This window comes from Gobius niger (assembly GCF_951799975.1).
Source record: "Gobius niger genome assembly, chromosome: 19".
NCBI lineage: Eukaryota > Metazoa > Chordata > Actinopteri > Gobiiformes > Gobiidae > Gobius > Gobius niger.
The window spans coordinates 28,600,768-28,616,482 of NC_136870.1; the positions used below are offsets into that span (position 1 = coordinate 28,600,768).

The following is a 15,715-nucleotide window of genomic DNA, read 5'->3' on the forward strand; positions in this document are numbered from 1 at the left end:
CATCAGAGGTCACTATGCTAAAGTGGCTATGATAGTTAGCATCAGAGGTCCCTATGCTAAAGTGGCTATGATAGTTAGCATCAGAGGTCCCTATGCTAAAGTGGCTATGATAGTTAGCATCAGAGGTCCCTATGCTAAAGTGGCTATGATAGTTAGCATCAGAGGTCCCTATGCTAAAGTGGCTATGATAGTTAGCATCAGAGGTCCCTATGCTAAAGTGGCTATGATAGTTAGCATCAGAGGTCCCTATGCTAAAGTGGCTATGATAGTTAGCACCAGAGGTCCCTATGCTAAAGTGGCTATGATAGTTAGCACCAGAGGTCCCTATGCTAAAGTGGCTATGATAGTTAGCACCAGAGGTCCCTATGCTAAAGTGGCTATGATAGTTAGCACCAGAGGTCCCTATGCTAAAGTGGCTATGATAGTTAGCATCAGAGGTCCCTATGCTAAAGTGGCTATGATAGTTAGCATCAGAGGTCCCTATGCTAAAGTGGCTATGATAGTTAGCACCAGAGGTCCCTATGCTAAAGAGGCTATGATAGTTAGCACCAGAGGGAAACACCAGGAAACGGATCCGTCACGTTAAAGTTTCCATTTTATTGAAAAAGCACAAACTCGATACAAACGTTCGGTAAAAAAGCTGTTTCTGTGGAAGACTGTGATTTAGAAACGTCATGTTTAAGTTCAGACACATTTATTTATAACGATCTCCCAAACAAGTGCCATAATAAACAGTCAGTCAGTCGTCTGTACGGGGGCCCTGGGCTCAAAGTGAGACTCACGTCAACATGAGGACAATGTGTTCAAGTTTGCCTTTATTTATGTTTTCAAAATAAAAGCCTTCATTTGTGTGTCAGTGTTGAAGCTGAGGGCCTCCGTTCGTCAGTTTAACTTTCTTTATTAACATTTCACAAACTAAACTCTTATTGTTTCAGGCCCAAAACGACGATAGAAAAATGTAAAAAAAACATAAAAATGAACAAAGTCTGTACCGTCATAACAAAAAGAAAAATAACAATAACAATAACAAAAATAACAATAATAATAATAACAATAATAACAATAATACTCAGCCACGGCGTTAGCAGCGGTAAATACATTCATCGTTAAGTCTGAAGCCGGCCTGACCTGGTCTGAGGTTCTGTCTCCATCAGCTGCTCGTCGCCGTGGAAACCACCCCCCAAATAACAACGGTTTTATCTGAACGTGAGGCTGAAGCAGCTGCCGGGCTGTTTCCCACGGCAGCTGCACCCGGAGTTTCCACCAGCGAGAGAGAATCCACCGCCCAACGGCGCCGCCCCCGTGCCGGAGCGAGAGGGAATCCACCGTGTTTTAACGTTTAAACTTAAATCTATAAACCGGTTCAAAAAGGAAAAACAATATAAACGTCACAAACTCCGGCGCCAAGATTCAGAAACAGCTGAAAGAGACAGAATGACCTCAGATGCCCTCCCACATGCCCCGCCCTCTGCCCCGCCCACGCTCGTCGGTCAGTTCACAGCAGTACCGTCACCGCCCCTTTAAGAAGCTCCAAAGTGTTTATATCACGGACTCTCTCCGCAGCAGCCGCGGGTCAGCGCTGCGGTCGGAGTCGGCGTCCGACACAGAGTCTGGCTCCTCCCCCTCTGGCTCCTCCCCCTCTGGCTCCTCCCCCCTCTCTCTCTCCTCCCTCGCTCCGTCCTCTCCTTCCTCCGGCTCCCGCGGCTCGTCGCTCGTGTCGGTCTCGTTCTCGTAGCAGAAGGCGTCGGTGGGCGGGTGCTCGTCCTGGCCGGGCGGGTGCTCGTCCTGGCCGGGCGGGTGCTCGTCGTTGCCGGGCGGGTGCTCGTCGTCGCCGGGCGGGTGCTCGTCCTCGCCGGGCGGGTGCTCGTCCTCGCCGGGCGGGTGCTTGTCCTCGCCGGGCGGGTGCTCTGCCAGCTCGCGGGCGCTGCACGTGGGCGTGCTGGGCACGTCGTACGTCTTGTGGAAGAGCGCGTAGTCGACCCGGTAGCCGCTCTTCTCCTGGAACAGGACGGGCTCGAAGCGCTGCCCCCACAGGACCTCGTGGGCGAGGTAGGAGCTGCGGCACTGCGTGGTCATGGCGGTGGCCTCCACCATGCCCTCCAGGATCACCACCACCTCGAAGTCGGCGTTGGCGAGGCCGGCGCGGCTCAGGCCGTACAGCGGGCTGTTCTCGTCGATCACGTGCACCACGGTGACGGGCGACACCAGGAAGATCCGGTCCACGCCGTAGTCGAAGCCCACGTTAATGTCCGTGTGATCTAACGGGATGAACTCGCCCTCCTCCGTGACCCGCGGCCTCAGCAGCTGCGCCCGCACGTGCGCCTCCACCAGGTGGCTCCGCCTCAGGTTCCCCACTCGCCACATGAGGCACAGGCGCCCGTCCCGGAGCGCCACCACCGCGTTCCGGCTGAACACCAGCGTCTCGTTCCGCTTCTTGGGTTTGGCCATCTTGGCCATGACGGCGCCGATGATGAAGGCGTCGATGATGCAGCCGATGATGCTCTGAAACACCACGGCGAACACGGCCATGGGGCACTCGTCCGTCACCGAGCGGTACCCGTACCCGATGGTGGTCTGCGTCTCCACGGAGAAGAGGAAGGCGGCGGTGAAGGAGCTGATGTTGGACACGCAGGGGCGCCGCGTCTGCGCCGAGGGCGGCTCCAGGTCGCCGTGCAGCAGCGCCAGCAGCCAGAACACGGCGCCGAAGAACAGCCACGACAGGAGGAAGGCGAGGCAGAAGAGGAGGAGCATGTAGCGCCAGCGCACGTCCACGCAGGTGGTGAAGAGGTCGGCCAGGTACCGCTGGCCCTTCGCGCTCACGTTCACGAAGCGCACGTTACAGTGTCCGTCCTTCTTCACCAGGCGGCTGGTGGGCGTCGGCCTCGGCGCTTTGCCGTTAGCGGCGGCGAGCTTCATGTCGTCCGGGGAAACGGCGCTGTAGCGGCTGTTTGAGACTCGCGCGCTTCCCATCCCCTCGAGTTTCTGAAGGAAGCGCCGCGTGATCCGCCTCAGAGCGATGGTTACGGAGGGGGGCGGGGCCACGGCACAGGGGGCGGGGCTCCGTCTCGGGGGCGGGGCCAGTCACCTGAGGAGAGACAAGCAGATGTTAGACACTGGACCAGGAAGTTTCTGTGGTTATTATCCTTTATTGTTTTTGAACATTTCAATCTGTTCGTGTCTTTATTTTGTCACATCAACTGTGCAACAAAGTGTGTCCTCGCGGCTAAAGCTAACCACGGCTAATGCTAACCTCGGCTAAAGCTAACCACGGCTAATGCTAACCTCGGCTAAAGCTAACCACGGCTAAAGCTAACCACGGCTAAAGCTAGCTGTGGCTAAAGCTAACCGTGGCTAAGGCTAACTGCGGCTAAAGCTAACCGTGGCTAAAGCTAACCTCGGCTAAAGCTAGCCATGGCTAAAGCTAAGCGCGGCTAAAGCTAACTGCGGCTAAAGCTAACCGCGGCTAAAGCTTACCACGGCTAAAGCTTACCACGGCTAAAGCTAACCTCGGCTAAAGCTAACCTCGGCTAAAGCTAGCCACGGCTAAAGCTAAGCGCGGCCAAAGCTAACCTTGGCTAAAGCTAACTGCGGCTAAATCTAACTGCGGCTAAAGCTAAACGCGGCTAAAGCTAACCTCGGCTAAAGCTAACCTCGGCTAAAGCTAGCCACGGCTAAAGCTAAGCGCGGCCAAAGCTAACCGTGGCTAAAGCTAACCTCGGCTAAAGCTAACTGTGGCTAAAGCTAACCACGGCTAAAGCTAAACGCGGCTAAAGCTAACCACGGCTAAAGCTAACCATGGCAATCGCTAACCAGAGCTAAAGCTACCCGCAGCTAACGCTAGCTCTAGTCTACAAATTAATGTTCTAAAGTTTGTCTGAAAAATGTTCTTAAAAATATTCAAATCAATTGTTGCTCAGACTCAGCTCTGTCGCCCCCTGTTGGACAGTTTTAACCACTGAAAACGCACCAATGCTAATGCTAATGCTAATGCTAATGAATAATGACAGACAAAAGCCAATGATTTCCTCCCAAAATAACTTCACATTGAGCTTTTACGTTGTTGTTGTTATTGTTGTTTTGTGTTTCCTGCACGTTGTTGCCGCGGTTTTGTTTTTGTATTTGGGTAAAGCCGACCTGGAGACGAAGCGCTCGGCTGAGGCGGGTCAGAGGTCAAACTGTGAGTGTGTGTGAGCCTGGTTTGTACGAGGACATGCCTGGGATACTTTCATCTGCCCCTCGTGCACGCCCCTGCCCCTCGTGCACGCCCCTCCCTCGTGCACGCCCCTGCCCCTCGTGCACGCCCCGGCCCCTCGTGCACGCCCCTGCCCCTCGTGCACGCCCCTGCCCCTCGTGCACGCCCCTCCCTCGTGCACGCCCCCCCCCCCCTCGTGCACGCCCCCCCCCCTCGTGCACGCCCCTCTGTTGTCACATTCCGGCCTCTGTTTCCGTCCTGCACCTGTTCCACATTTGTCTCATTGACTTTGCTCCAAAAACAAACTCCCGTCGCACGAGGACACGGGGGCGAAGGTTTTACACCGAGCAGTCACCCGGACCGAGGGGGGGGGGCGAGGACACGGGGGCGAAGGTTTTACACCGAGCAGTCACCCGGACCGAGGGGGGGGCGGGGACACGGGGGCGAAGGTTTTACACCGAGCAGTCACCCGGACCGAGGGAGGGGGCGGGGACACGGGGGCGAAGGTTTTACACGGAGCAGTCACCCGGACCGAAGGGGGGGGCGGGGACACGGGGGCGAAGGTTTTACACCGAGCAGTCACCCGGACCGAGGGGGGGGCGAGGACACGGGGGCGAAGGTTTTACACGGAGCAGTCACCCGGACCGAGGGAGGGGGCGGGGACACGGGGGCGAAGGTTTTACACGGAGCAGTCACCCGGACCGAAGGGGGGGGCGGGGACACGGGGGCGAAGGTTTTACACCGAGCAGTCACCCGGACCGAGGGGGGGGCGAGGACACGGGGGCGAAGGTTTTACACGGAGCAGTCACCCGGACCGAGGGAGGGGGCGGGGACACGGGGGCGAAGGTTTTACACGGAGCAGTCACCCGGACCGAGGGGGGGGCGGGGACACGGGGGCGAAGGTTTTACACGGAGCAGTCACCCGGACCGAGGGGGGGGGCGGGGACACGGGGGCGAAGGTTTTACACCGAGCAGTCACCCGGACCGAGGGGGGGGGGCTCCCACCAAAACCAAATAATGATGACACTTTTATAAGTTTTACTTCTCTAAACATAAACAGGCCGATACATGTAAAAGCTCATGTAAATATATCTAAATATGTAAATATTGGAAATATGTAAACCAATACTTATGTAAATATGTAAATATCTGAATATATAAATATGTAAATACGTGAATATGTACATGATTTGAATACTTATAGTATATGAATGTCATGTATTGATAACTAGACACCGGAAATAAGACGTTTTCATGGAATCCGTTCAGCAGTTTTTACATTTAAAGAGAAAAGAGCTCATTGACCTGATATGTTAATGAGTGAGATTTACATATTTACATATTTACACATTCATTTGATTCTTTATCTTAAAGCAGTACTAAGTAACTCTTCCCCTAGAGGCCATAAGCGCAACTGCAGGTGTCGTAGCAAGTTACGATTTTTTTACTTATTAATTGTCTTGGAGAGTAAATCCTACGCTGACAGGAAAGGTGAAGGGACAGAGTCTTACTGTGCATCACATTATACAATGGAGATATTTTTTTTCACTCAGACTTGGCTGTAAATACTGTTTAAAGTGACGTTAGCCGCAGTTAGCTTTGCCCGTTAGCATGCTAGCTTCTTCTGCGTGATTCCATTAGTGTGTATTGGTGACTCCGGTCCGGTGACAGTCAAGTTGCAAACATGGTTTTCTGTCCAGAGACACCAGGGGGCGATGAAAGACCCTCCAATCATCCCATAAACACTTGTATCACCCCCACAGGGACTACGGGGAGGATTTATTAAGGTAAACACGTTACTTAGTACGGCTTTAATCATGCGACAGCTACAAAATGAAAGATAAATGAAAAGACAAAAGCAAACGAGTCAGTTTTCTTGAAAAGCCAAATATACAAATGTCCTTCAGACACAAACAGGGTTGTTTTTATACTTAGGCCCGAGCGCCATCAGGGCGGCCATATTGGATGTCGGCCATTTTGGATGAAAGCCCGTGAAGCGGGAATGCGTCTCTATTTTTCACTTCGTAATAAATCTCCTCCTAGAGCGTTTATCGGAACGAGCTAATTTTGGGTGGAAAATAATATAGAGAAGCAGAACTTTAAAAGTCCAAATTTTTACCAACTTTTACGTTTTTTATGCGGCGAAGCCAGGTGTTACCCAGGTCCTGTTTACACAACATACATGTCACCCCCCAGGTCCTGTTTACACAACATACATGTCACCCCCAGGTCATGTTTACACAACATACATGTCACCCCCAGGTCATGTTTACACAACATACATGTCACCCCCCAGGTCATGTTTACACAACATACATGTCACCCCCAGGTCATGTTTACACAACATACATGTCACCCCCCAGGTCATGTTTACACAACATACATGTCACCCCCCAGGTCCTGTTTACACAACATACATATCACCCCCCAGGTCACGTTTACACCACAACATACATGTCACCCCCCAGGCCATGTTTACACAACATACATGTCACCCCCAGGTCATGTTTACACAACATACATGTCACCCCCCAGGTCCTGTTTACACAACATACATGTCACCCCCAGGTCATGTTTACACAACATACATGTCACCCCCAGGTCATGTTTACACAACATACATGTCACCCCCCAGGTCATGTTTACACAACATACATGTCACCCCCAGGTCATGTTTACACAACATACATGTCACCCCCCAGGTCATGTTTACACAACATACATGTCACCCCCCAGGTCCTGTTTACACAACATACATATCACCCCCCAGGTCACGTTTACACCACAACATACATGTCACCCCCAGGCCATGTTTACACAACATACATGTCACCCCAGGTCATGTTTACACAACATACATGTCACCCCCAGGTCATGTTTACACAACATACATGTCACCCCCCAGGCATGTTTACACAACATACATGTCACCCCCAGGTCATGTTTACACAACATACATGTCACCCCCCAGGCCATGTTTACACAACATACATGTCACCCCCAGGTCACGCTTACACAACATACATGTCACCCCCCAGGCCATGTTTACACAACATACATGTCACCCCCCAGGTCATGTTTACACAACATACATGTCACCCCCAGGTCATGTTTACACAACATACATGTCACCCCCAAGGTCATGTTTACACAACATACATGTCACCCCCCAGGTCATGTTTACACAACATACATGTCACCCCCCAGGTCATGTTTACACAACATACATGTCACCCCCCAGGTCATGTTTACACAACATACATGTCACCCCCCAGGTCATGTTTACACAACATACATGTCACCCCCCAGGTCATGTTTACACAACATACATGTCACCCCCCAGGTCATGTTTACACAACATACATGTCACCCCCCCAGGTCATGTTTACACAACATACATGTCACCCCCAGGTCACGTTTACACAACATACATGTCACCCCCAGGTCACGCTTACACAACATACATGTCACCCCCAAGGTCATGTTTACACAACATACATGTCACCCCCCAGGTCATGTTTACACAACATACATGTCACCCCCCAGGTCATGTTTACACCACAACATACATGTCACCCCCCAGGTCATGTTTACACCAAAACATACATGTCACCCCCCAGGTCACGCTTACACAACATACATGTCACCCCCCAGGTAATGTTTACACAACATACATGTCACCCCCAGGTCACGCTTACACAACATACATGTCACCACCCCAGGTCATGTTTACACAACATACATGTCACCCCCAGGTCATGTTTACACCACAACATACATGTCACCCCCCAGGTCATGTTTACACAACATACATGTCACCCCCCAGGTCATGTTTACACCACAACATACATGTCACCCCCCAGGTCACGCTTACACCACAACATACATGTCACCCCCCAGGTCATGTTTACACAACATACATGTCACCCCCAGGTCATGTTTACACCACAACATACATGTCACCCCCCAGGTCACGTTTACACCACAACATACATGTCACCCCCAGGTCATGTTTACACCACAACATACATGTCACCCCCCAGGACAGTCAGTTTACACAACATACATGTCACCCCCCAGGTCATGTTTACACAACATACATGTCACCCCCAGGTCATGTTACACAACATACATGTCACCCCCAGTCATGTTTACACCACAACATACATGTCACCCCCCAGGTCATGTTTACACAACATACATGTCACCCCCCAGGTCATGTTTACACAACATACATGTCACCCCCCAGGTCATGTTTACACAACATACATGTCACCCCCCAGGTCATGTTTACACAACATACATGTCACCCCCCAGGTCATGTTTACACAACATACATGTCACCCCCCAGGTCATGTTTACACAACATACATGTCACCCCCAGGTCACGTTTACACAACATACATGTCACCCCCCAGGTCATGTTTACACAACATACATGTCACCCCCCAGGTCATGTTTACACAACATACATGTCACCCCCAGGTCATGTTTACACCACAACATACATGTCACCCCCCAGGTCATGTTTACACAACATACATGTCACCCCCAGGTCATGTTTACACAACATACATGTCACCCCCAGGTCATGTTACACGACATACATGTCACCCCCAGGTCACGCTTACACAACATACATGTCACCCCCAGGTCATGTTTACACAACATACATGTCACCCCCCAGGTCATGTTTACACCACAACATACATGTCACCCCCAGGTCATGTTTACACAACAACATACATGTCACCCCCAGGTCATGTTTACACAACATACATGTCACCCCCAGGTCATGTTTACACCACAACATACATGTCACCCCCAGGTCATGTTTACACAACACACATGTCAACGAGACAAAAACGAGACAAAAACGAGACAAAAACGAGACGAAAACGAGACGAAAACGAGACAAAAACGAGATAAAAACGAGACAAAAACGAGACGAAAACGAGACGAAAACGAGACAAAAACGAGATAAAACGAGACAAAAACGAGACGAAAACGAGACGAAAACGAGACAAAAACGAGACAAAAACGAGACGAAAACGAGACGAAAACGAGACAAAAACGAGACGAAAACAAGACGAAAACGAGATAAAAACGGGACAAAAACGAGATAAAAACGAGACAAAACGAGACGAAAACGAGACGGAAATGAGACAAAAACGAGACAAAAACGAGACGAAAACAAGACGAAAACGAGACGGAAATGAGACAAAAACGAGATAAAAACGAGACGAAAACGAGACGAAAACGAGACGGAAATGAGACAAAAACGAGACAAAAACGAGACAAAAACGAGACGAAAACAAGACTAAAACGAGACGGAATGAGACAAAAACGAGACAAAAACGAGACAAAAACGAGACGAAAACGAGACGAAACGAGACGGAAATGAGACAAAAACGAGATAAAAACGAGACGAAAACGAGACGAAAACGAGACGGAAATGAGACAAAAAACGAGACAAAAACGAGACAAAAACGAGACAAAAACGAGACGAAAACGAGACGGAAATGAGACGAAAACGAGACGGAAATGAGACAAAAACGAGACGAAAACGAGACGAAAACGAGACGAAAACGAGACGGAAATGAGACAAAAACGAGACAAAAACGAGACAAAAACGAGACGAAAACGAGATAAAAACGAGACGGAAATGAGACAAAAACGAGACGAAAACGAGACGAAAACGAGACGAAAACGAGACGGAAATGAGACAAAAACGAGACAAAAACGAGACAAAACGAGACAAAAACGAGACAAAAACGAGACGAAAACGAGACGGAAATGAGACGAAAACGAGACGGAAATGAGACAAAAACGAGACGAAAACGAGACGAAAACGAGACGAAAACGAGACGGAAATGAGACAAAAACGAGACAAAAACGAGACAAAAACGAGACGAAAACGAGATAAAAACGAGACGGAAATGAGACAAAAACGAGACGAAAACGAGACGAAAACGAGACGAAAACGAGACGGAAATGAGACAAAAACGAGACAAAAACGAGACGAAAACGAGACGAAAACGAGACGAAAACGAGACGGAAATGAGACAAAAACGAGACAAAAACGAGACGAAAACAAGACGAAAACGAGACGGAAATGAGACAAAAACGAGACAAAACGAGACAAAAACGAGACGGAAATGAGACAAAAACGAGACAAACCAAGACAAAAACGAGATAAAAACGAGACGAAAACGAGACGAAAACGAGACGAAAAACGAGACGAAAACGAGATAAAAACGAGACAAAAACGAGATAAAAACGAGACGAAACGAGACAAAAACGAGACGAAAACGAGACAAAAACGAGACAAAAACGAGACAAAAACGAGACGAAAACGAGACGAAAACGAGACGAAAACGAACGAAAACGAGACAAAAACGAGATAAAAACGAGACAAAAACGAGACAAAAAACGGGAGAAAAACGAGACAAAAACGAGACAAAAACGAGATAAAAACGAGACGAAAACGAGATAAAAACGAGACAAAAACGAGACAAAAACGAGACAAAAACGAGACAAAAACGAGACGAAAACGAGACGAAAACGAGACGAAAACGAAACGAAAACGAGACAAAAACGAGACGACAACGAGACGAAAACGAGACGAAAATGAGACGAAAACGAGATAAAAACGAGACAAAAACGAGACAAAAAACGGGAGAAAAACGAGACAAAAACGAGACGAAAACGAGATAAAAACGAGATAAAAACGAGACAAAAACGAGACAAAAACGGGAGAAAAACGAGACAAAAACGAGACAAAAAACGAGATAAAAACGAGACGAAAACGAGATAAAAACGAGACAAAAACGAGACAAAAACGAGACAAAAACGAGACGAAAACGAGACGAAAACGAGACGAAAACGAGACGAAAACGAACGAAAACGAGACAAAAACGAGACGAAAACGAGACGAAAACGAGACGAAAATGAGACGAAAACGAGATAAAAACGAGATAAAAACGAGACAAAAACGAGACAAAAAACGGGAGAAAAACGAGACAAAAACGAGACAAAAACGAGATAAAAACGAGACAAAAACGAGATAAAAACGAGACAAAAACGAGATAAAAACGAGACAAAAACGAGATAAAAACGAGACAAAAACGAGACAAAAAAACGAGACGAAAACGAGACAAAAACGAGACAAAAAACGAGACAAAAACGAGACGAAAAAGCCACTAAACTAAGCCAATAAAGCATCAAAAACGAGACACAAATGTGAGGGAAAACATCAGTTTTGTGGGTCTTAGCTTTCAAATGAGGCTAAACTCCAGAAGCTTTAGAATTGGGTAAAGCCGAGCTGGAGAAATGTGCTGGGTTAAAGTCGGGGTCAGACGTTCGACATTTGCGTTTCTTCTCCCGCCTGATTTAAAGCTGCTTTACGGAACTTTATCTGTGTTTGTTCCATCGGCTGGTTTTCGTTTTCATCCTGAAGCGTCTCAGATAAAAACTCAAAAACCACAAACACCGACACTGCGGGACGGGTTCTTTCGTGGGAAAAGTTTTAAAATGCAGCTTTAACTGAGGAAAAGCCTTCCCTCCAGCTGCTCTCGTGTTTTTCTGCTTTTGTAGTATATGTGATTTTGGTGATTTTTATGAATAAAACGGCTTCTTTATTGATATGAAAACATGAACAGACTTTCTAACATTTATGTGAATAATCTACAGCAGCGACTTTAACCAAATCTATGACAAAAGCATCAAAACGAGACAAAAAAAACTATGAAAAAGTGACAAAAATGTGCGACGAAAACACATGACGGCAACAACGCAACGAAGAGGCTCAGTTTAGATGAGTTTTGTAGGTCTTAGCTTTCAAATGAGGCGTTACACGGACGAGGTTAAAGACAGTGGAAGCCGTCTTTGAGAGAACTTTAAAGCAGAAATAAAAAGTGGAGTTTTGGCACCTGTTGCTCCGTCGTGTCGTCATCCTCGTGAGCGTCTCCCGTGTTCCTCCCGTGTTCCTCCCGTGTTCCTCCCGTGTTTCCTTTGTGTTGCCGAGGCTCGTGTGTTTGTGCAGGAGCGGAGCCGGTGGAGTTTATGAAGAGCTCCACACGCAGAGACCCGCCCCCACGCTCTGAGCCACGCCCCCCCCCCGGAGCCCCGAGAGAGAGAGAGACACTGAGCAGCTGCAAGGTTCCTCTGTATAACTACAGTTAGGTTTTAATGAACCTCTTACCTGAACCCAAAAGATCACAGCCTATTGGCCAGTGAGCGCCTCAATCACTGATGTTATTGACCTGTAAGATCAACAATGTCAGTTTGTCAATCCCTGACATTGTTGATCTGGGCACCTGTAAGGTTCATTAATCACTGATATTAATGGACTGAACACCTGTAAGGTTCATTAATCACTGATTTTATTGAGCTGAACACCTGTAAGGTTCATTAATCACTGATTTTATTGACCTGAACACCTGTAAGGTTCATTAATCACTGATATCATTGAGCTGAACACCCGTAAGGTTCATTAATCACTGATTTTATTGAGCTGAACACCCGTAAGGTTCATTAATCACTGATTTTATTGAGCTGAACACCCGTAAGGTTCATTAATCACTGATTTTATTGACCTGAACACCTGTAAGGTTAATTAATCACTGATTTTATTGAGCTGAACACCTGTAAGGTTCGTTAATCACATATTAATGATCTAAACACCTGTAAGGTTCGTTAATCACTGATATTAATGGGCTGAACACCTGTAAGGTTCGTTAATCACTGATTGTATTGATCTGAACACCTGTAAGGTTCACTAATCACTGATTTTATTGAGCTGAACACCCGTAAGGTTCATTAATCACTGATTTTATTGAGCTGAACACCCGTAAGGTTCATTAATCACTGATTTTATTGACCTGAACACCTGTAAGGTTCGTTAATCACATATTAATGATCTAAACACCTGTAAGGTTCGTTAATCACTGATTGTATTGATCTGAACACCTGTAAGGTTCACTAATCACTGATTTTATTGACCTGAACACCTGTAAGGTTAATTAATCACTGATTTTATTGAGCTGAACACCTGTAAGGTTCGTTAATCACTGATATTAATGGGCTGAACACCTGTAAGGTTCGTTAATCACTGATTGTATTGATCTGAACACCTGTAAGGTTCATTAATCACTGATATTAATGGACTGAACACCTGTAAGGTTCATTAATCACTGATATTATTGATCTGCACTAAAACAGTTGAAGTGATTATGAGTGTGCAGTGGTAGAAACGTGTGTTGGAGCGCCCTCTGCTGGAAACAAGCGTTATATTTTGATATTTGTTGAAGTTTAACTGCTTTAACTTTAGCTTTTCCTGATGAAAAGTGAAGTCCTCCCGGAGACTGGCCGCTGTTAATAGCGCTTTATAAATAAACTGGATTAGATTATGAAAAGACTTGGATCCGTGTCATTACTTCCTGCTTGGGTCGCTCTGTTTCCATTCGCCGCTTTAGGTTTGAGCGGTTCAGCAGGTCCGAGCTCGTGGACGGTAAAAACCTCGGGCCGTAAAGCACTTCTGACCCGGTAACACGCTGCTGTGGGTTCCTGTATATTTAGACCCAGCGACAGATGGTTCGAGTGAGGTGGGACTTTTCACTGAGTCACTGTTTCCACTGAAGCTTTAAAACTCCTCGATCTGCGGCTCCTGTACCTGAGCTTTCAACCACTTTGTGAAATCAGATCTGAAAACATGTATAATGGAAGTCAATGGGGCTTTTTCAGCCGCCGTGACGCAGCTGAACCAGATAAAGGCGTAATTAGTGACTGACAGGAACGTATGAGGTGGATTTTGTGTTAATTTCAATGTTTTTGGCCCAAACCGGTTAAGGCTGTTCATCATTTTCAGGTGTACATAAAATGATCCTGCATTTAACCCCTTAACTCCCGCCTGAACCGAGCACATTTTCTCCAGTTTGGCTTTACCCCAATCCAAAAGCTTCTGGGAAAAAGTGAGAAAACAGCGACAAAACTGAGACGAAAACAATGATGAAAATGTGGCACAAATGTCACAAAAATGTCATAAAAAATTGACGAAAAATGGACGAAAAAGTGACAATAAAGTGACATAAATGAGTTGAAAACCCAACAAAAAAATGAGTTATTTACCTTATTTTTTGTCACATTATTTGTCTTTTTTTGTTAAATTTTTTGTCTTTTTTTGTCACGTTTTTTGTCATATTTTTTGTCTTTTTTTGTCTTTTTTTTGGTCTTTTTTTGTCACATTTTTTGTGACATTTTTTGTCTTTTTTTGTCACATTTTTTGTCACATTTTTTGTCTTTTTTTGTCACATTTTTTGTCTTTTTTTGTCTTTTTTTGTCACATTTTTTGTCAAATTTTTTGTCTTTTTTTGTCTTTTTTTTTGTCTTTTTTGTCTTTTTTTGTCACATTTTTTGTCTTTTTTTGTGACATTTTTTGTCTTTTTTTGTGACATTTTTTTGTCTTTTTTTGTCACATTTTTTCTTTTTTTGTCTTTTTTTGTCTTTTTTTGTCTTTTTTTGTCACATTTTTTGTCTTTTTTTGTGACATTTTTTTGTCTTTTTTTGTCACATTTTTTTGTCTTTTTTTGTCTTTTTTTGTCTTTTTTTGTCTTTTTTTGTCACATTTTTAACCTTTTTGTCACATTTTTTGTCACATTTTTGTCACATCTTCATCATTGTTTTCGTCTCACTTCTGTCTCTATTTTCACACCTTTTTTCCAGAAGCTTTTGGATTGGGGTAAAGCTGGAGAAAATCCTCTCGGTTCAGGCGGGAGTTCAGAGGTGAAGCATATTTGTCTGGATTAGTAAAGTCAAACATAAAAGTTTCAGTTGGGGGGGCCCAGGTGTGAGCGACTCCACCGCAGCTGTTTCTTCAGGTGAACCCCTGAACTCCCGCCTGAACCGAGCACGTTTTCTCCAGCTCGGCTTTACCCCAATCCAAAAGCTTCTGGAAAAAAGGTGTGAAAATAGAGACAGAACTGAGACGAAAACAAGGATGAAAATGTGACAAAAAATGTGACAAAAAAAGACAAAAAAAGACAAAAAAAAGACAAAAAATGGGACAAAAAAAGACAAAAAATGTGACAAAAAAAAACAAAAAATGTGACAAAAAAAGACAAAAAATGTGACAAAAAAAAAAAAAATGTGACAAAAAAAGACAAAAAATGTGACAAAAAAAGACAAAAAATGTGACAAAAAAGTGACAAAAAAAGACAAAAAAAAGACAAAAAGACAAAAAAAGACAAAAAAAGACAAAAAAAAAAAGACAAAAAATGTGACAAAAAAAGACAAAAAAAGACAAAAAAAGACAAAAAAAATGTGACAAAAAATATGACAAAAAAGTGACAAAAAAGACAAAAAATGTGTCAAAAAAGATAAAAAATGTGACAAAAAAAGACAAAAAAAAGACAAAAAAAGACAAAAAATAAATAAAAAAAGACAAAAAATGTGACAAAAAAAGATAAAAAATGTGACAAAAAAAGACAAAAAAAAGACAAATAATGTGACAAAAAATAAGGTAAA

The 15,715-nt window shown here is 45.7% G+C and overlaps 1 protein-coding gene across 1 annotated transcript; it reads right to left on the bottom strand.

Moving 5' to 3' along the window:
* Positions 1 to 1,539: 1,539 nt before the first annotated feature.
* LOC306978279 (inward rectifier potassium channel 2-like) lies at positions 1,540 to 12,212 on the bottom strand (the record flags this gene model as incomplete). The annotated part of the gene is made up of 2 exons (XM_079576802.1): positions 12,124 to 12,212; positions 1,540 to 3,085 (listed from the first exon to the last, which is right to left on the bottom strand). Exon 2 carries the CDS (start codon positions 2,968 to 2,970, stop codon positions 1,540 to 1,542), a length of 1,431 nt encoding a protein of 476 aa, XP_079432928.1. The 5' UTR covers positions 2,971 to 3,085; positions 12,124 to 12,212.
* Positions 12,213 to 15,715: the final 3,503 nt, after the last annotated feature.